Below are 21,137 nucleotides of genomic sequence, written 5' to 3'. Positions count from 1 at the left end.
TGAACATACACACACCCACAACCACTAGCACTTTACCACTACTGTATAGTTCTGTGTAGATAATCATTCTGTACATACGATAATTTTTAATCCCACAACTGTTTATAACTTACATAGTTCACATTCTGTATAACTGTATATCTCAGATTTCTGTATAGTTTTTGTTTTATATTTATATCCTGTTCATAGCCTGTACATAGCTTGTACTCACTACAGCCTGTACATACTTATAGAATATTCATAACATACTTCACACTGTGTACATTATAACATACCATAATAGACCCATTTCTGTAATATACTTACACATCTCTATTATTGCTAATTTATATTGTAATATATCTATATCACGACTAAAGCACTTTCTGGATGGATGCAAACTGCATTTCGTTGCCCTGTACCTGTGACATGTGCAATGACAATAAAGTTGAATTCTATTCTATTCTATTCTATTCTATTCTATCTTCTCTTCTGCTACAAATTTTCCAGCCTTCGCTCAGTGATTCCTGGGTGCCGATGAGCCCATCATGAAGAAGCAGTCCTGTAGTGTTTCTTCGTCTAAGTACACAAATGACTCATTTTATTGTCCACAGCTTCTGGTTGGGATAAACCCAGATGAACTTCTTGACCGTGACAGGGTCCTTGACTTACTCAGTGTACCCCAGGACATTTGTTGTGTCGTCTTTCAGGTCATGTTGTTCCAAATATAAAAACTTAGTCTCTCAAAGCAGTCCTAATGAAAGGCCAGTTTAGGCCATATTTTTATCTTTGAGGTGGTAAGAGCACTTTTCCTGAGGAACCGCATGCTGGAATTAAGTGTAGGAACACGGCTGTGGTAATCTTACATATTGTTATGTGTGTTATAAAGTACAACCGAATACAATGAACAGATTTTACTTTAAAACTATTGTTGGTCCTCTTTTCTTTTTAACATGTGACATATTTGAGTCTTCTCAGAGTTATTTACACTTTTGCACTGCCTTTTTTTACGTCTTTACATTTCATTTTATAAGCCAATCCAAATCAGTAAAGCTTGTTACAACAAATGTAATGATAGGTCACAAGGAGCACATATCACCAATCCATATCAAACCATACAGGAAACAATGCTTACCATCTCTCCTATCTATGTGTACATACAGTGTTTGAAAAACCGTGATAAAAGTCAGCATATGCTGTCATTGCTGCAGAGATGATGCTGCTGTTTTGGACCATGGAGATGATTTTTCCTTATTCCAGCTCAGGTATGTCCATTTAATTTTAAAAAATATTTTAATATGTTAATATTGTTTAGATTTGCCTGCATCGAGATCAACTGAGAGCAGATCATTTTCTTAGTTTCATTATCTGTCTGTATACAGATACTGTGGATATATCACTCTCTGAGTGCTTCCAAAATAAATAAAAATGTTGTCACTGTTAATGCAAATGTATGTGTCTTATATTACACACACTCTTTTTTAACACTGGGCACTAAAATTGTCAAAGAGCCTGGTGAGAGCATCACTTTGAAGTGTTCAACAGAATGAAGTGCCCTGAGCAATGATGGATATGCTGGGATGTATCTGTATCATAATTTTACTGAACAGAATGAAGTGTGCTTCAATAACAAAATTGTGGAGCGACCAAGACTCAAAGTCAGAATTTGGGTAAATGAAGCTTTCATGAATTACCACATCACCATCACTAATCTGACCGTGGATGATTCTGGTGTTTACACTTGTGTCTACAAAGAATCGCTTGACAGGAGCGTTGACTCCAACGTCTACAGAGTTTTTGTGAGAGGTGTGTGTTTTGTTCTTCTATTTGTTAAAAACTCCACAATCTTGTTGAGTAATTCACAATGCTTCAGAGTTGGCTAATTGCAGTGTACTGTATGCATGCATACAGTCCCATTTCCATCTTCAAGACATGATGCTTATCTTTTTCCTCAGCTAAGAAAGTGAAAAGTGCAGAAATGTCTAAGAATAGGAAGAGCATAGAAACTTCCTTTACGCTTACCTACACAGTGATGATATTACACCCGAATGTGGTCATTTGATCTACATGAAAGTCAGCTTCTCATAACCCTAAACCTAAATCTCACAACACAGTCAGTAATTATCCCATTTGGAATGGGTTAGGGTCTATAAACCCCATTGTTGATTAAAAAGCATATAAAAAGTTACTGTATTAACACAAGTGTGGCACACCTACCCCTGTAGGTGTAGGACTTTTCATGTTAACATAATCTTTTATTGTTTTATTACTTTTTACAGTTTTTAAAATGATCTAAAAAGAGAATTTCACAGGTGGCATAGATAGAGATGGATGGTATACACCCTTCTAGCTATCTGTATGACACATACAACGAGAATAGAAACCTTTTTAGGGCTAGATGGGTTGTTCTTCAGTGCGCATTGCATATTGTTACAACATTATAATAAAAGATGTAACCCAGGGTTATAGAGTAATTACAGGAAAACAACTAATTTGTTATAACCCATGTCTTCCTATATTTGCACAGGAAATGCATGTACAAACCAAGAAGAGCTCCACACCACAGCAAAAAAGCGTTATCTACTACTGGTGTTAATCATCAGTACCGGTGTCCTCGACATGCTCTTAGTCATAACATTCATCATACTCATCGTCCAGAGGGTAAGCTCATGTCCTTCTGCTTAAAATTAATCTTTTCTGGAAAAAATAGTTTTGAAATCTATTCAAACTGTCATACTACACACACACAATCACTACAGTCTTGTTTTACTATTGACAGGTGAAACAATGGAGTAGCTGCAGGGCAATCCACTGATTATGTAATCAAAATTATACAAACATTGGTGTGCAACCTGCATCAGCTCCAGAGGAGTCATCCCAAAGCCCCCATGGGTTTCCTTCGCAGTGCAGTTAAATATTACTTTAAGGATTTTCTTTTTGTTGTTGATGATGTTGTTTTAACAATGTAGTAATTTCAATCAAAATAACTGAGACAAAATGTCAAACATTATCATGCTTAACAGCTAAACAATCAATTCACTCCATGTGCATGAAAATATTTGAATGGTGCAGAGAGATGACTACATTAAAGGATTTATAATCCTTTAATTTGTATCTACCTAAAAGTTGTATGCCCTCCACCCCTATCAGAAATTATACATTAGCTCATTTATCTTTATATTAGTACAGCAATTTATTTAATATGCTTATTCTTACTGGAAATTACTGTACTCCCCAGGAGGGAGCTCAGACTCTCTGTAATTAGTCATCACTAAGTAATCAGGGATGACTCTGACACTAGCCCAAATCCTTTGCTTTGGGGACAAACAAAAATACCTGATTTAAAAATTTTTGGTGCATTGTAATTATAATGATTATTTTGTCACGATCCTGGGTCTTTTGACCCAGCGTTTTGAGTTTTAGTTTATTTCTGTGTTTAAGTCATTTAGGTTTTCTGAGTTCATCTCTATTATGCCTAGGTTCCCATTACAGTTCTTTGTTATTAGACTCCACTTGTATCTTCAACCCTATGTTAAGTCTCCCTGCCCTTCATGTGTTTCATGTCTGCATGTCTTTTGTCGTCAAGTTCGTGTAGTCATGTCTGCTTTTCATTATGTTTCCTGTTTTATTTTGAAGAGGTCCTGTGTTCAGTGTGTTTAACTTTATGTTTCCCCTGTGACGTCGTTATGTTCATGTGTGTAAGCTGCTTCCCCATGTGTACCCACTTCCCTCATTAGCCTCCTGTGTGTATTTAGTCTGTGTTTTCTCATTCAGTCTTTGTCGGGTCATCTGTTGTTTTCCATGCTATGCTTGTAGGTTTGCATGTCCCACGTCTCAGGTATTCATGTCCAAGATTATCTGTGTTCATGTTAGGATCTTTCAAGTTGTGCTTTAGTTCACCCAATTTAGGTTTAGGTTTCAGTTTTGCCCTTGCCCTTTTGTTTGTAGTTTTTTGACAGCCCTCAATAAACAGCTCACTTTCTGTTACGTCAAGTTTTGTCTCTTTGCGTGTCTGCATTTGGGCCCACCTCGTCAATCTTACAGTCCGTCACAGCGAGACTGTGACAATTTTCTTTGTCCCCTGATTGCCAAAACTTGATACAACATTTAAAAAACAACAACAAACAAACAAAAAACATTCTAATATTAGGTGTTACGGTCATTACTGATGATTTCATAGATCTCAGACCACAACAAACCTGAAGACTCAGATTTTGGGCTTATTAGAGTTTAATTAAATTTAATTTTATTTATAAAGCACCAAATCACAACAACAGTGGGCTCAAGGTGCTTTATATTGTAAGGTAGATCCGATAATACATACAGAGAAAAACCCAATAATCAAATGACCCCCTATGAGCAAGCACTGGTGACAGTGGGAAGGAAAAACTCCCTTTTAACAAGAAGAAACCTCCAGCAGAACCAGGCTCAGGGAGGGGCGGCCATCTGCTGTGACCGGTTGGGGTGAAGGAAGACAGGATGAAAGACATGCTGTGGAAGAGAGCCAGAGATTAATAACAAGTGTGATTCAGCAGAGAGGTCTATTAACACACAGTGAGTGAGAAAGGTGACTGAAAAGGAAATACTCAATGCATCATGGGAATTCCCCAGCAGTCTACACCTATTGCAGCATAACTAAGGGGAGGATTCAGGGTCACCTGGTCCAGCCCTAACTATATGCTTTAGCAAAAAGGAAAGTTTTAAGCCTAATCTTAAAAGTAGAGATAGTGTCTGTCTCCCAAATCCAAACTGGAAGCTGGTTCCACAGAAGAGGGGCCTGAAAACTGAAAATGCATGGATTTTTTTGCGCGATCATGTAAAACTAGATCTTCAGTTTTTTCTCCACTTTGCCCACAAGAGGGCAGAGTTGTCATGGCAGCAAATATACAACTTAATAAGCACTCATATAAATGAGTGTAGAAACAGAGACAGTGATAGATAAATATGAGCATAAATAGATAAATATAGAGATATAGGTATAAATATACATATAAGTATAAAAGGACAACTAAATGTGTGTGTTTATATTTCCTTTTTTGGTTTATGCCTGTTAAAAATTAAAGAGAAATGTTCGATTTTAAAATGTCTCTGTTTAGATTTGGTTTAACTCCATCTCAGATCAGCTCTGTGAGAAGGATGTTGCTGTTTTTCACTAATGTATCAATTAATGTACTTAATATACGAAATATTTGAGCACTAGTATTAACCACGTGTTTCCTGCTTTTATAAGTCTTTAATCCAGGAATAAAATCCCAGGGATTCATGTGGCTAAAATGACCATTTAATCTGGAAAGCAATATTTATGAGTTAGTGTTCGAGTTAGACAAGGAGGATGAATTCAGTACTTTGTATCAATCCTGGAACTAAACGTAAATGTATCTTCTGGCTCCATTATGGCAGAATTCATGGTTTATACATGAAAATAATTCCTATATGAATGAATAAAACTATATGAATAGTTTTATTACTCTTTGGGATTCGTAGTAATAGCATGAATTAAAACTATTGTTGATTAACTGAGTTCCCCTCTTTTGCTTTTTAATGCTTGGCACATTTATGTGTCTTATTTTTTTGAGTTCTTTATACATTTGTAAACCATTGTTCTATTCGTACACATTTTCAGAGTGTTACACAAAGCTACACGCTGTCTAAATGAGTGAATGTAATGAATGATTTCATCTCACAGGATGCACACATCATTGATCTACATCAAAAACCATACAGGAAACACTGCTTGTTGTCTGAACTGGTGTGTAAGTACGCGGAGTGTGTGAGAAACAGAGACTTTATGCTGTTAGTGCTGCAGAGATGATACGACTTTGTTTGGCCATATTATTAATTTGTTATTATTGCTATTCAGGTATGTCCATTTACTTTTCTTGTAATATTTTCTTGTGTTGGTATAGTTCAAGACTGTTTGGAACAATATTTGCAAAAACAGCAGACAAAGATATTTTTATCCATACTGACTTATTAATGTTGATGTTTATATATTATATTATATTATATTATATTATATTATATTATATTTATTATATTATATAATATTATATATTTTTACACCCACTAATCAGATATTTTGTCTTTTTTTTAATAACAGAGAGCACTATATTCATCACAGAGCCTGGTGAGAGCATTACTTTGAAGTGTTCCTCAGAAGAATGTCCCCAAAACAATGGCCAATATGCTGGGATGTATCTGTATCATAGGTTTACTGAACAAAATGAGGTGTATTTCTATAGCAACCATGTTAACAGCAAAGTTACTGTGCGATCGAGATACAAAGGCAGGATTGAGTCAAACGGAGCTCCCATGAACCACAGCATCACCATGACCAATCTGACTGTGAATGATTCTGGTGTCTACACTTGTGTCTACACAGAATCAGTAGACAAAAGTGTTGAGTGCAAAGTCTACACGGTTTTTGTAAGAGGTGAGTGTTTTCTTCTATTTAACTCCACAATCTTGTCCAGCAACTAAAAGACTGAATAGGTGCTAATCACAGTGTACTGCAAATGTACAGTACACAGTTACATATTCAAGAGGTGATTTTTACATTAAGAAATAGCAACAGTATAGAAAGTTGGTTTATATTTACCGACACAGTGGTGACATTACACATGGATGTGGTTATTCGGGCTCCAGACGAACCCTAAGTGATCAAAATAAAAAGACAGAGTTAAGACAGAAGGAGATCCATTGAGCCACGACACGACGCTCCTGACCGTGGATGTTTCTCGTTCCTACACTAGCGTCTACAAAAAATCAGTCGAAAAGAGTGTCAAGTGTAAAGTCTACATAGCTTTTGTAAGAGGTGTGGTTTTTTCTCTTCTTCTTAAAAACTCTCTATTTTTATCCTGTAACTTGCATCTCTGTAGAGCTGGCCAAATGCACCACATTGCATAGATTTGCATATTCAACAGACAATGTTTTGTCATCTTGAATTTTGTGAACATGAGAAATTGCAGAAATATCCAAGAAAAAGCAATATCATAAAAACTTACTGTAACCTAACCTATGCAGTGGCGACATTACACTTGAATGTGATCTCAACTTCTTTACAACCAAAATTTAACTCCAATGGGCCAAAATATGTAAATAAAAGGCTCTTACTTTTATTATTGTCTTTCATATTGTTTTAATACTTCTTCCAGTTTCTAAAATGATGTGAAAAAGAAAATATCACTAGTCTACCAGTATTTTTATAATTTATAATGTTCTTCTCTTTCTGGGTTTTTTATGGTTTCTGAGAGTTATTTAACAAGCAAAAAATTTATTGATGGAAAAGTACAAAAGATTGTCGTGTACAAATTTTTAGGACAGCTGCAAGATTTGAGACATTTGGTGTAACTTACATTTTCCTGCATTTTGCACAGCGGTACAGGTAGTGGAGAACTGTTCCTGTGAAACTACCCCTATGATACATCCCACGAGTGAGTTCAGTACACCGTTATTGGTTTTAAACAGCCAAATTTCTATGATTTTTTGCAGTTGGCTGCAAAATATACAGGAGTTGTGGTTCTAATTTGACATAAAATAGTCCACCCTTACTTTTATTTTATTGGTTGTCTATATGATACATACAGTTTAGTTTTAGATGACCTCTCTTCAGGGTTTCAGAGAATTCTGTATTGCATTGCAAAGAGTAAAAACAGTACATTTAAAGACGTGTGACAAAAAAACTAAAAATAAAAAATTACAGCAAATTTCTTGTGTAGCTGCACTAAAATACCACAGCTTGTATAAGCAAATAACCAATTTTCCTATATTTTTTACAGCATATCCTGGACAAGATGACCAGCACATCTTGGTGTTCATCATCAGCATCTGTGTCCTCGGCATGCTGTTAATCGTAGTCTTCATCCTATTGATCATTCAAAGGGTGAGTTCAGTTCTGTCTGCTTAAAGGTTTTAAAGTAAGGTCATGCTCTGCAAGCTATCATGTGCGGCAGTGGTTATTTTGTATATCTGAAGATACAGTAAGTTTTCACATTCATCAGAATCACCGCAAATGCATAGAACTGCTGTAATCATTGTAAATCTTCTTGCCCTGACTTCATGATAACATCTAAAACTGCTGACTGCTCTGTGTGCATCTTGAAGTGCAGCTGCAGAAGTTTGCACACACATACATAACTATTCTGTGGTGTTTTACTACCAACAGGTGAAACAAAAGCGTAGCAGCAAAATAAGACCAAGACGTTCGATGCAAGAATCCAGTGACGTGTACGAAGTCATGACCAAGAGTGACCTCTCCCCTGTCTCAGAGCACTCTTCTGAAAGTCCCTATGAGTTTGATTAGCAATGCAGTCAAATGTTATTGGCTCACTGAAGTCTCATGAAGTCATTTCAATCACAGGTCAAAATGTCAAACATTTGTTTTCTTTTTACACTTTTTAAACACTGGTTAATTGAAACCACTTGAATTATTTCAAATCATTCTTAGTACTGATCAGCATTATTTTCACTGTTACATTTCATTGTATAGTATTGGTCTATATTTGAATAATGAAGCCAAGGGCGTCGATTTGGCATGGACGGAGGGGACATGTCCCCACCAATATCCAGCGATTATTGAATTGTCCCCACCAATAATTTGATCTCTGCGAGTAAAGAAATACAAACCCGATAGAAAGAAAAAATCGATCTGTCAGCGTCAGTCACCCAGCGGTGCAGAAAGAGTTAAATTACGTTCTCTACTGGAGTCCTACCTCATGTGACAAATATGGCCAATGTGATTGGCTGTGCCTTTCAGGGAGCTCTGTTTAGTTTTAGCAGCGGCAAACCTGAGCTGCGAGGAGGACAGGACGGTAGCAAAGAGGAAGAACGTGCATATAAGAAAGTATTTTTCAAAGAAACCTGTAAGTCACTTAAAGTCAAGTTCACTCATAAAATGTGTCCGTCATAATAACGTTACAGGCAATACCAGGCCATACATGCCAACACTCCCGATTTTTCCAGGAGAATCCCGAATTTCAGTGCCCCTCCCGAAAAGCTCCCGGAGCCACCATTCTCCCCAATTTCTCCCGATTTTCCACAACAAAATTGAAAAACCATATCCTAGATTGGCCCAGCCAATTCCAGTTTCCAACAATAGCTGCTACTGCAGCTACTTAGTATTAATATTACTCTCATTACTCTTTCTGGGTCGCGAAATAAACTTTTAACATGTTTTCAGGCGAGAATGTAGCTGTGTAAACTTCAAATAACTTAAACATGTTATTGTTTGGCCTTTTTCAGTGTTTTATTTGTTCATGAGTAAATCGGTTTGGCTGAGAATAAAGTTATTAGATTAGATTAAATAAAACTTTATTAATCCCTCGGGAGGGTTCCTCTGGGGTTTTCACACAGCTGAATAAATGTCAAACAGAAAACTGATTAAACAGAAGTGTGAGATGGTCGAGAATCTACGCAAGCGTCCGGTTATATTTTATTTTATTTAGACAGCAAGGAGCAGACGGCAGAGGTGACGTAATTATGAAGGCTAGACCCCCGAATTTCACGGTCGCTCATTTCCGGTCTACCCGGCTTTCGGAGGACCCGGCCCACTTAGCCTGCAAAGGCCGGGTCCTCAGTTGGACGCAGCCTCTGAATTTGGACACCCCCGGAACAGGCCGGTGACATTTAACTTATTTTTTTCCGATAAGTAAACACTGTAAAAAAACAAAAAAACAAAAAAAAAAAAACCCTTTGAATGTCTCCCTAATTCTGAGGTCTCAAGGTTGGCAGGTATGTGCTAGGCTTTGGCCCACATCAGTCTAAAACTGTATGTAACCATGAAAAAAGTGTTGCCATGTCCACCACGACAGTATAGTATAGACAGTATAGTATAAACAGTAGTATAGACTCCTTCACATAGTGGACATTGAGTTGTTGTGTGGGGCACCAGTAGTCCATGTCTGTTGCTGTAACAGTAGTTCATGTTTAGAATAAAAAGTCCCAGCTCACTGATTTGATCGGGGCAATAGTGCCTAAAAGGTTGCATAATTTTGCTGAGAGATCTTTTACTTTGTGGTAATCTTAGATGAGTGATTTTATGGACAAAACCCACCAGGTCATTCAGTGTTCCCTTAGTGCTAATGTGTAAGAGATGTTGGTGTACTATAACTGAAGTAATGTCCTTAAAGTCATATTCTTTTATTGTCATGACTCTATTTGAAGCTTTTTTTTTTATTTTTGTATGATACCTGATTTATATGGAATATGGCTGAAGTAAACTAAAGTCTAAAATCAGTCATTTATTTAATAGTAATTTAACATTATATAATTCACATATAAAACTATGAATTGTAATTTTAAATGGTTTAAAAGCATGTAGAATAGCATATGTAAGCAAGTATATTTCTCCCTTTTTTTCTTTTTTTAATGAAGAAGCAAAGACAAAAAGGAAAAAAAAAAAAAGAAACAGCGCAGGGTTCGGTGGTTGAATCATCCGTCCCCACCAATGCCAAAACCAAATCTACGCCCTTGAATGAAGCACAAGTACTGCATATAGATAAAGGAGTTGTCTGTAACTTATATAGTGTGGTAACTTAAAGCTTTTTTGTACTTACAGGGTAGACACAATCTTTTTTCTTTTTCTTTTTTTTGCTTATTTAATAGAAAATAGACTATTGTACTCAAAAATATACACTGATTAGTGTGTAAATACATCTTCCGTCAAATTAATGGATTCTCATGATTAATTAGAATTAATCCATTAAAAAAAGATAGGAATGGGTATAGGTTTGCAGCTGAGATGGACATTGTTGCTCTGCTTTTATATATGTGGCCAAAGACCAACCGTATACGTGGTACACCAAAACCAGAGGAGAAAGGGTCTCGTAGACATTTGCATGCCATGGAGGTAAGTTTTTAGTCATGTCTGCACCTTTGGATTTAACATATACCTATGTTTCACCAAGAAAAGGCTAAGGAAAGACATAGCCAAAGTTAGCTTCACTGACTCCTCCAGAGAAAATAGATATAGATGTTTCTTCCCTGGCATATTGACAGCTGAGGTAAAACGTGGACTGACAGCCTACCCAGAGTGCAAAAGTTTTTGAGGAGACTCAAGAGTAAAAACATAAAATATTGCAAAATATTTAATTGACACATATTTTTTTTATTTATTCTGAGTATTGATATTATTCAGAGTTAAAATATAGTTTGTGCTATTTGTTTTATTGATTTATTTTTTTACAGACATTAGAAAAAACATCCCAGCTGACTGTGACCATTTTGGGATACAGTCTATATTTACTCCCATCTAGCTTTGAAACTTTTACACGCAGTGACTTTAAACCCTATAGAAAATACTAAGCTACAGTATCTTTTACCTACACTGCTACAGCATCATGGTTATCAAACTATTTGTAACTGATTATGAGGCAAATACTTCTGAAGGCTAATGTGTAATAAAGCATCATTCTGATTATTTCATCTGTACAATGTAACAAAGGAATGTAAATTCTATCTAATCTATTTCTTTCACATCTTTTCTAAAAGTGTTATTTAATTCAAATATTTCATATCTCACTCTTTTATCTCCATTTGTTGTCTTTGTTGCCACAAAAAAATTAAATTTATGATGCTCTTTCCAGTGTCCTTGAGCCTTCCTGTCCAACTTCAACGTGCATTCTTCTAACATGGGAGTTTCCTCAGTTGACATAGTTCACCTCAGTCTGTCAGGCTATGAAAACTGGTCCATGTGCTCATGCTGTCTTTCATTTCCAACATCTGATATATACTTTTCTAGTTCTCGTTTTGATTAGCTGACAGCCTAAATACTTTTTACAGCATGCAACACTCACACACGCGCTCTCTCACACATACGCATATTTCTGAGCTCCACACCGATTTATAGTTTTGTGTTAACCTAGCTTTGAATAAAGTACATTTGTTTTAAGTAAATCTCTTGCCAGATTCTTACAAGTTTCATGGTAGAACATTATACTGCAGGATTTTGTATTAATAAAATGCTTTTATTACTTAAAATTGTATTCAGAATTAGTCCGCATTGCTTTTACTTGTAATAGACGCTTAATTATTTTTAGGCTTATTGGGTTTGACTATGTGGTTCAACCAAAACTCCCCCCTCACCGTTTCAAATGAAAAATGAAACCTATTACTGAAAAAAACTCTTCTGTCCGTTTGAATACAGCATCAAAAGCGTTGACCTAATTTCCAAATGTGGTCCTAACACCAGCTGTGACACAGCCAACCACAAGAGAGCAGCATTTTACAGCACTGCAACATACTTCTCATATCCATGGCTGATTTTAGTGTATATCGTGTCTTTCTGAGAGATCGTTTAAACATGACTGCATTTAGACTGGTTTAACTCTACATAAAAAGAAGAAAATGTGAGTTTTGTTATGTCAGAAAGATATGTGTTCATTTTCTTCTTTCTAATGGGAAGTATGTGGGAAATATTGCCTAAGCATCACATAAGCCTGTAACGGACACAGCCTACTAGCTTCCTTGGTGCTAAAACTTCCACCCTGACAACAACCACTGAAGCCGCTTGCTTATTTGTTTTTCGTCAAAGAAAAATAGCTTCTGGATGAACTCCTTTATATCTCTGATGCGTTTGTCACATAGATTTTATATCAGTGTGACTAAGTAAACAAATTTCCCTTGGGGTAAGCAGCCCAACACTGGATAGATCCTGTTATCTCCTCTTTGGATACGTGCGTAAAAGCGCGTCAGTGGACCTCTCCACCCGCCCCCCTCGTGCGCTCACATTTCTTTTAACATGGTCTTGCGGTCTCGAGAATCTCAACATCCCACTAAAGTGCACATCATTGAGCTTAGCGGCATATCTGCATCAGCGCTGCCTGCAGTCACACAGTGACTCAGAGCTTTCTGCAGAAGAACAAGTGCGGGGAAACTGAGGCAACAAAGTCAACTCCAATTTCTTTGGTCGACGTGGTGAGAAGGACGACCGACAGTTGCAGCTTCTCTGCTTTTACTGACGAATACCTGAAGTGCACCAGCAGGAAACGCAGAGCATGAAGAAAGCTCAAAATTCAGGTACAGGTGAGTCACGAAAAAGCATCCTTTGGAATATCACGTGCACTAAACTCTTCAAAAAGTAATTACAAGGGTGATTTTTGTGTGTAATTAATGGCACAGATTGAAAAAAAAGATTTATTATATACTTTTAAAGTTTTGGATATTGTAATACTGCAGTCAAGTACTTAAACGTACATTTCTGATATATCTTAGATAATTGTAGCTTTTCTGACTTTTTCTTTTCCGATAAAAGGAAAGGTCTTACATCTTAAATTCTACAGATCCAGGTTATCTTTTTTATAGTTCTTCAACTTCTGTAACTCTGACTCGGGATTTACCACATCTGTTGTTCTGGGCCAATCTGTTTTGTGGCTGAGGTAGCAACACTCAGGGGAGCACCTCAGGGTCTCCTGGCCTTTACAGTCTGATGTGCATCATCTGTCCTTTCCAGTCTGACCTTCTGAATGGATGCAATGGACCCTTCAGGCTGAGCTGCCTTCCTGGACTCGTTGCTGTCTGTGCGTCTGTGCGTCTGCGTTAACAATCATTTCTGACGTTTGCTTGCACATGATGTCAGATTACATGGTTTTGTGTAGCCTATATGTGGGACCCTGCCTTGTAAGTGCATGGCACAACATAGTCTGTGCGTGTTATACAACATGTCTCTGGCCTTGCTCAAGCCCCATCTGTGTGTTCACTCTCCTTTAACATTGGGAACTCAGGATGGGCTCTGGGGGGAAAAATAACATGCTCTAGATTAAACAGACAAAAATATGTGGCACAAGCTGATGCTGTTGGGGCTTGTGTTGAAAACAGGAGACAGGGTCCACACTGTAAGTGCTTGGACACTTAATGCATCAGGCTCTGAAAATAAGCAAATTGAAATAAAACAATAGCCAAAACTTTATTTGTGTTTGACGTGTTTACATGGAAAAGGACAGAAATGCTTTGAGGAGTCTTCCAACTTCATAGGGCTCAAAAGTAAATGGACACCTAACAGCTTTAAATATTTTTAAATTAGTGCTTGACTGTTTAGGGAATAAAGTTGTGGGAAAAGTGCATATGGATCTATTCGTGGCTACACCTGCACTGACACAGTATTACTATGCAATCACATTCAGTGATTACTATGACTGTGTTATATTTAACAGCTTGTGGTTCCACTAGCTTAGTATATGGTGAGACTACTGAGGAGGCGGGCAGAAATAAACAGTGTCCAGTGTTTTTTCAAACACTTACCAGAGAAAACAGTCCAGGAGGATTATCACTGCTGAGTGAATAACACAAACATTTTATCTCAAAGGTCTCCATACACTTTGATCATTAGAGTGTCTAGTCTGCTCTCCCTTTAGAAGAAAGAAAACCCATAAGACCTGGCAGCCACACTCACCCCTTTTCAGCTCAAAGCTTGTAACTCCAGCATTTTTTGCAGCATCATGACCTTAAGGTGTCAAATTTTCTCCCATGCTAGAGCATTTCATGGCTGAACTGAGTGAGAACCCAATTAGTAGTATTAAAAATACATTTCCCCTAATAAATATGCTTTAACAGGAAGTTTTTTGGTCTTTCTCCTTTTGCATATCTTTTTTGCAAAGTTTTAGTTGAAGTGTAACATTACCAGGACTGCAGATGTGTGAAGTTGTGCGGATGTATTCTGGAGTGTAGCTATAATCTGGTGCATTAGTTCAAACAGCCTAAGATAACAGACCATTGATGTGTAAAATCTTTCATTTTTCTTAATTACTTTATACCTACCTTCAAAGCTAAGGTTAAAAAAGTCCCAATGAATACGCCTGAGAAATGGCAATGCTTTCAGAAAGAGCAACCTTTTAGGAAGTGTCGGAAGGTTCTTTAATTTTCCCAGTCCCTGATGCTGAATTTTATACTCTAAGTGGGACTGTTGTGTTGTCCCTGGTGAGGTCACATATAAGATTATGTTAGCTTGTTCTGATTTATTAAAGTCCGGTGAGACTAAAAGTCTGTTGGGCTTGTTGAACTGGATGTGCACATGTTGTTCTGTAGTTTCATGTAATGTAAACCTCAATGAACAGTGAGATCCAGCGGAGTCAAAGAAGCACTGTTGTTGTTTTTTATCCACCTTTTTTCTCTTGCTCTTCCTACGCATGAGAGATCCCAGTCAGCTGTGCTATATTGTCATGCTTTTTGAAAACAGCCTAAGCTTGAGTGGACTTTTTTTTTTTAATGGTGGATTTTTGCTGAGGGCTGGTTGTGTGTATTTGCTCGACTTTAATAGAAGATTTCACAGAAAAATGCAATGAAGCAGGAGATGTCGACTTGTGGACAAAATACAGGACACTGAAAAATGTGCAGCTGATAATTAATTTCACATTGCACACATGTTTTTATAGGAATTTTGTTTTGTCTCTCGAAATCTCTACTGCAGTGCTTTGAAGTTGATATATCAAAGGACACTGCAATGGGCACAGCTTTATTTTGAGTACACAGTCCTACCTTTTCTAATATTATAAGAAAATGGGAAATTATTAATGAGTCAACTTCTCTGCAGTGCACCAGCCCGATGATGGCCAGGATTTAGCCTGCTGGATTACATGTAGTGGGAGGCATGGCCCACTCACTACAGTATACAGTAGAGTGAGCTGATTTTTGTTAGTACATGCTATACTTCTCATGTGACTATTTGTGTACCAGCAGTCAGACTTTTAGCAAATGTTTATTAAATGTAACTGTCATGTTAGAATGTTATTTTCCTTAAAAATTTTGTACATAATACAATTTAAAACAGAAGTACTGTCGTTGATAAGAATACCTTACTGTAAATATAATTAGCCTCTATTAAGTCAGTACAGACAAACAGTTATTAATCTAAAGTTTTGTTTTTTATTTGTCAGCAACCTAAAACTATTGATAAAAAATGGGGAACTTCCATCTATCCATGAGAACAGGTTGGATTTTGGGACATTATGACTGGATTTAAAGATTAATGAGCTTTAACAGCACAGTTAATATAAAAATAATCACGCGAAAGCATTTTAAACAGACATTATTAACACATTTACATTTAAATACACATTAACTGCACAGCCTAATCGTTTCTGGCGATGAAGGACCCTGGAATGTACCTCTTACCTTTTTTGCTCACTAGTGATTTCTTGGTGTTAAATATATTATCTCTCCCTGCTGGTAACCCAACTCCTGCATGTGTGTCCATTTCACACTATGGAGAAGCAAAGTGTGAAGTCACGGTGGACCGGCGTGTCTATTACATGGTTTCATGTCAGGTTGGAGAGGGAGCGTGTTTCCAAACAATCACAGTGGGATTCATAGTGACACAATTTTCAATGACTGTCATCTAAACATGTGACTTGCACATGGTAACAATAAATTTTCAACATCACGGTCTTTACCCACTGTTAGTATGATTGTACCACTAGCTAGCTGCTTGCTCCCCTTGGCTTATAGATGTTGCTCAGAAGAGAAAATAGTTCCTATGTTAACAGGTTTGCTCTAAGGTTTGTGAATTTTTTTAAGTAACTGGGTAAAAAAAATAATAACAATAATGAATTGGATGGATGGACAGATGATTTGTGAAGGGATGCTTTTGCACCTTTCAGATATTTTTTATTTTTTGGCTTTAGCAATGCATGACAAATGTCATCTGGTTTCATATTATCAAAGGAAATGCAGACACTTAATCTCTCCAAAAACTGGACAACTCACACCAAAAAACACTAGTTGGATATTTGATCATAGGGTGATGTGGCCCTACTGATCTAACCGCAAAGATGAATTTTGTGACGATTGGCTGTAGTACTATTGTGTCTAACTGGTTTCTTTAAAAATCCATCACACTTTAAATTCCACATCATGCAGCCTCCCACTAAACCACACCAGTAGGTCCCCTAGAGAAAGAGCATATGAGGGAAGTCAATGCAGCTCTTTATTTCTTCCTAACAATGGCTCTTTAGTGACAGCTAAGCTAGATTCCCTTCAGTCTGAGTCACATATTGGCCTGGACTGCATTCACTACTTCTCCCTGTGATAATAAGGCCGCCTTTGGAGACTTTGGTATTCATCGCTATGCGTCTGTTTAATTCACTACCTTAGAGTCAGGCTGCCAAGTTTTCCAGCTCATATAATCCTTATCACTTTAAAACCCTTGCTTGAGCGTTTGACTGCTTTTATCAGTCTTCTTTCATGACTGCCATGTACAAAAGCTCATTTTTATCCCATAGTGGCGCTCTGAGATAGAAGTTACTCAGCCAAGGTTTTACTCACTGAAAGGTCTGGACTTTTTCCCTCAGATATTAGCCTAAAACGTTCCCACCTACTGCAGGAAGTGTCATTTGATTTTGCTCTGTCTCTTAAGGTTTTACATCTCACTTTGTCTCTCTTAATATCTATAAGTCACATCTGAATAAAGTTAGCTGTCAGCTCTGGAAAGCTGAGCCATTCCTCAACAATGCATAGCCTACATGTTAAAAACAGATCTCACTCTTTGTTGCTGATGAACAACCTGATATACCCTTGCATATACCCTTGCGCTTAAGTGCATGGACACAGACGCACACATGCAAGTATGACATCATTTGCCACTGTGTCAGAGTTTGGCTATAAATAGAGAAGGCGGACGATGACGTTTCAGCTTAACAAAGCCCCCCGTGAGTAACATAAGGATGAAAACAGGCCATGTCACTGCTGCTTATCATGATGAGCAGCCAGCCAGTCGTGAAAAATGTTGCTGCATGTTCATTAAAGAAACACCTGATGTTACAAGCAGATGTCATTAGTTAAAGCATGGGATGATCATAATGAGGGCATCCACTGTCCCTTTACATGGTTATTACTTAGTGTATTACAGGGACAATTTTTTTTACAGTGAGAAAATGTTTCCTCTGAGGTATCAGACAAAATTCCAGTGATATAAGGTATCCATGTGAAAATATTAGCCTTACCCCTTTCACAAAGTAAAAAGACAGAAAGGATGATGAGTTGTGGAGGATGATCAATGACCACTAACAATCATCCATTTTTGGCCAGTATCTTTATCTACATCAAACTGAGATGCAGTTTCCATGAACATAAAGTTGAAATCATGTCATCTTATTTATTGAGCTGCAGAATACCAGAATGCAGTTGCAGTTATCAATTATAACTGTGGATATATATTTAAAAACAGACTCCAAACCTTTTTATTCACCCAGGCTTACACAATAGGTCCCATTCTTTTGTTGTATTATGTTGTGTTCACTGCTTTATGGCGTGGTAACCTACACATGTTTTTATGTTTTTAATCTTCTTGAGTTTATATGATGAAATGTGCTACATAAATACACTTTTGAGGCTTTTCTGTGTGATGTTTGTATTTTGTTCCCTTCTCTGCATGGCTTCTATTGAGTTACTTCAGCTTCCTTCCATTGTCTAAATACATCCATTGAATTAAACTAATTGGTGTGGCGGATTAATGGTATGCCATAGGTGTGAATGACTGTGTGTCTAATGTTGTATTGCCCTGCAACACACTGACAACCTGTCCAGTGTGTACCCCACTTTTTTCCCTATGACAGCTACATTAGGCTCCAGCTAGATTGTGACCATCAACTGGATAAGCTGAGGAAAATGGATGGACAATAAATTCTACCTTTATTATGTGAAAATGATAACATAATAATTTGCTCAAGATCTTGTATCACTTCTTGCTACTGTAGCTGCCATTACTACTATTATAGGTATTATTTGTGACTGTTGTGATTATATACTTAAATAAAATGAAATTCCAGCACAGATTGTTAAATGTGTTTAAAAACAGCAACTCCATTACGTCTTTCTCCCACTGCAGACCACTTGTGAATTTTTTTGGCCCACTCATATCTGGGTCACAGTAATTTAATAATAACTGAAGTCACTCTTATCCCAAAGTCACAGTGTAACAGTATCTGCCTCTAAAATCCAGCATGACTTGGGGTCTGTTAAAAATCTCACTAATCTTTTTTTCCGAATCTCTTTAGAAAAGTCAGAAAAATGTTAATGAATTCTCTTTAACCTCGGCTCTGTGCAACACACAGCTTATGTAATTGAAACTCTGTCTTCTTGCATTTATTTGGGACGTATTTCTTTGCCAATCTCCACATGAACACCGCAGAGCTCATGTGTCAGGCACTCGCTCTGTGTGCATCTGTGTGCATGTGCCTATGTGTATCTTTGCCTGTGTGTGATGAGTATGTGTGTGTGCTGTCTGGGTCCGAGTTGTGGATTTAGACATCAGGAGCTTGGCATGCTGATTACAGAGGTCTGAAGCCACAGGGAACCACAGGAACTCTCCTCTCTTTCTCCCTCCTTTTTCTTTCCAGCATTATCCCTCCATCAGTTCAGGCTAATTTGTAGAGATGGAGGTGAAAGCAGGAGGCCTGGGGCTTATGCGGCAGGATTCTGTGCCTTATGATAATCAGCCAAATCGCATAGCTTTGCTCCTCTCATCCGTGCTGTCTAAGCTTACCTTAGTCATTTACCTAATGCGCAGTTAACCACTGTGGACTGTAAGTTTATAATGCACAGTGAGGTATATTACACACTGTAGCAAATGTAGCATTGCTGACAGGCTGTTATTGTTAGAGTCTAACAAATCTCATATGGATTTGGGAAGTCAGTATTTCAGGCTGTTTTTGTTCTGGCTTCTGTGATAATCAGAACTCAAAAATGAGCTTTTTACAAAAAGAAGTCCTGCAAGGTTAATAACGATGCACAGCGGCTTCGGCTACTGTCTGCAGCATCTACTTAGTGTCCAAATATTTATCAGTTGCTGCAACAGACGCCTTATTTCCTGCAAGGGATCAAGAACTTTTAGGATATCCCATTTTATGCAGACTGCTGCCAGCCCACTATCACATCTAATGATTACTTTATGGTGAATAGGAAATAGCCAGCAGTGTTACCACAACCATGCTGGGATGGACAGACATGCAGACTGCACTACTAGCACTTTTACAGCCTCCAACAGTCCAAATGACCTGAGAATGGGATTTAAATTGTCAGAGAACTGGGAGAGAGGAGCCTGTGTGAGTTATAGCTTAAAGAAATGGGCTTTCCTGTGAACTGGATTTAGCTGGATGGACTGTGTGAGCGTGTTTCGCTGTGTGTAAGTGTGTGTCATGGATTGGTTCACTTCATGACTTTTTCTGGTTCTCACAGAGGATTGCTTGAGTGCATCTCAACGGGGATGTGCCAGCTGCTGAGTCAACATCAGTAATTACTTTGGCTAGGCTTTTTGTACTTTGTTATGACTGCTAATATTATGAGCTGTGAAACATCTTCTCGGGCGGAGCCTTAACTGTCTTGCGCTATTGGATGGCTTGTTTTGAAATTATGTACAGACCTCGGAGATACTCAAGGGATGAATCCCACTAAATCTTGGAACCCCCTTGAACTTGTGTTTAGCGTCACCACAAGTTCTGTTCAGGTTCATAAACACGCTAACATGCTTCAGTAAGCTGGTGATCATGGTAGACATTATACCTGCAGCACTGCTATATTTAATCACAGCCTCACCGTGCCGCTGGTGTGACTGCGAGCTGCTCTTACTTCCAGGCGGTGAGTGGTTTATGCCACGGCTGTTCCACTTTGTTGCCTTCAGTGGCCTCTAATGCATCTACAAACACTTTTGCAGGACAATCTGTTGCCTTTTCCTTTGTATAATCTCACCAATACAGAGGGTAGCAGTTTAAATAACAGGAAATACTTAGCAATACGACATGATTAATAGCGAGTTTGCTGACTTACGGCATCGTCATTAGATCGGGAACTGCTCCGTTTCTCTTCTGTTTGTTCTTGTGTTGTTTCTATAGTTTCCCTTGCTGTTCATTCTGTGATTGTGTCGGTCGCACAATGAGCAGTGGGAGCTTGTTGAAAAAGCAGAACCATCTTAAACTCCCAATTTAACACACAGAGCTGTGCACACTCACAAGAGTGGAGGCCATGTAGCTAGCCATAGTGGTTCTCATATCAGTAACACATCTGAGATTTATTTGTTTTTATCACCGTAGGTCAAATTTGTTGTGTTAAATTTCTTTACATCCAAGTCAATTATGACCTGTTTATTCTTCTTGCATTTTTTTAATATGATGAAAATAGCCAGAAGCATGCATAAAAACAATAACAGATTTAACGACTCCATCATGATTGGATTA

The 21,137-nt window shown here is 37.7% G+C and overlaps 2 protein-coding genes and 1 long non-coding RNA gene across 4 annotated transcripts in view; 2 read left to right on the top strand and 1 right to left on the bottom strand.

Moving 5' to 3' along the window:
* The first annotated feature begins 1,157 nt into the window (after positions 1 to 1,157).
* Positions 1,158 to 8,492, top strand: LOC109202422 (sodium channel subunit beta-3-like). The gene is made up of 7 exons (XM_019359803.1): positions 1,158 to 1,244; positions 2,507 to 2,640; positions 5,666 to 5,839; positions 6,080 to 6,412; positions 7,356 to 7,412; positions 7,758 to 7,861; positions 8,144 to 8,492. The coding sequence occupies exons 3-7, from the start codon at positions 5,788 to 5,790 to the stop codon at positions 8,279 to 8,281; spliced, it is 684 nt and encodes a 227-aa protein (XP_019215348.1). The 5' UTR covers positions 1,158 to 1,244; positions 2,507 to 2,640; positions 5,666 to 5,787; the 3' UTR covers positions 8,282 to 8,492.
* On the bottom strand, positions 4,433 to 20,822 carry LOC109202423 (uncharacterized). Its single transcript, XR_002062344.2, has 3 exons — positions 20,731 to 20,822; positions 6,578 to 6,631; positions 4,433 to 4,470 (listed from the first exon to the last, which is right to left on the bottom strand). It is a non-coding gene; the product is annotated as an uncharacterized LOC109202423 (long non-coding RNA).
* The window catches only part of septin9b (septin 9b), a 72,000-nt gene continuing 63,625 nt past the window's right edge, over positions 12,763 to 21,137 (top strand). The window contains exon 1 of one of the 2 annotated variants that reach the window (XM_005469971.4): positions 12,763 to 12,993. In XM_005469971.4, the coding sequence (XP_005470028.1) occupies positions 12,972 to 12,993 (22 nt within the window). In that variant the 5' untranslated portion in view covers positions 12,763 to 12,971. Of the gene's footprint in view, positions 13,000 to 21,137 lie in introns of both variants that reach the window. The other variant, XM_005469969.4, reaches the window with a different exon arrangement.

Source organism: Oreochromis niloticus, linkage group LG6 (genome assembly GCF_001858045.2).
Source record: "Oreochromis niloticus isolate F11D_XX linkage group LG6, O_niloticus_UMD_NMBU, whole genome shotgun sequence".
Classification (NCBI taxonomy): domain Eukaryota; kingdom Metazoa; phylum Chordata; class Actinopteri; order Cichliformes; family Cichlidae; genus Oreochromis; species Oreochromis niloticus.
This window is presented reverse-complemented; position numbering and strand designations above follow the sequence as displayed.

Excerpts from the sequence above, each read along its gene's own strand:
- LOC109202422 (XM_019359803.1), top strand. The coding sequence starts at position 5,788 with ATGATACGACTTTGTTTGGCCATATTATTAATTTGTTATTATTGCTAT. Across the intron at positions 5,840-6,079 it reads TTGTTATTATTGCTATTCAG|AGAGCACTATATTCATCACA; the intron begins GTATGTCCATTT and ends TTTTAATAACAG. Across the intron at positions 7,413-7,757 it reads CCCTATGATACATCCCACGA|CATATCCTGGACAAGATGAC; the intron begins GTGAGTTCAGTA and ends TATTTTTTACAG.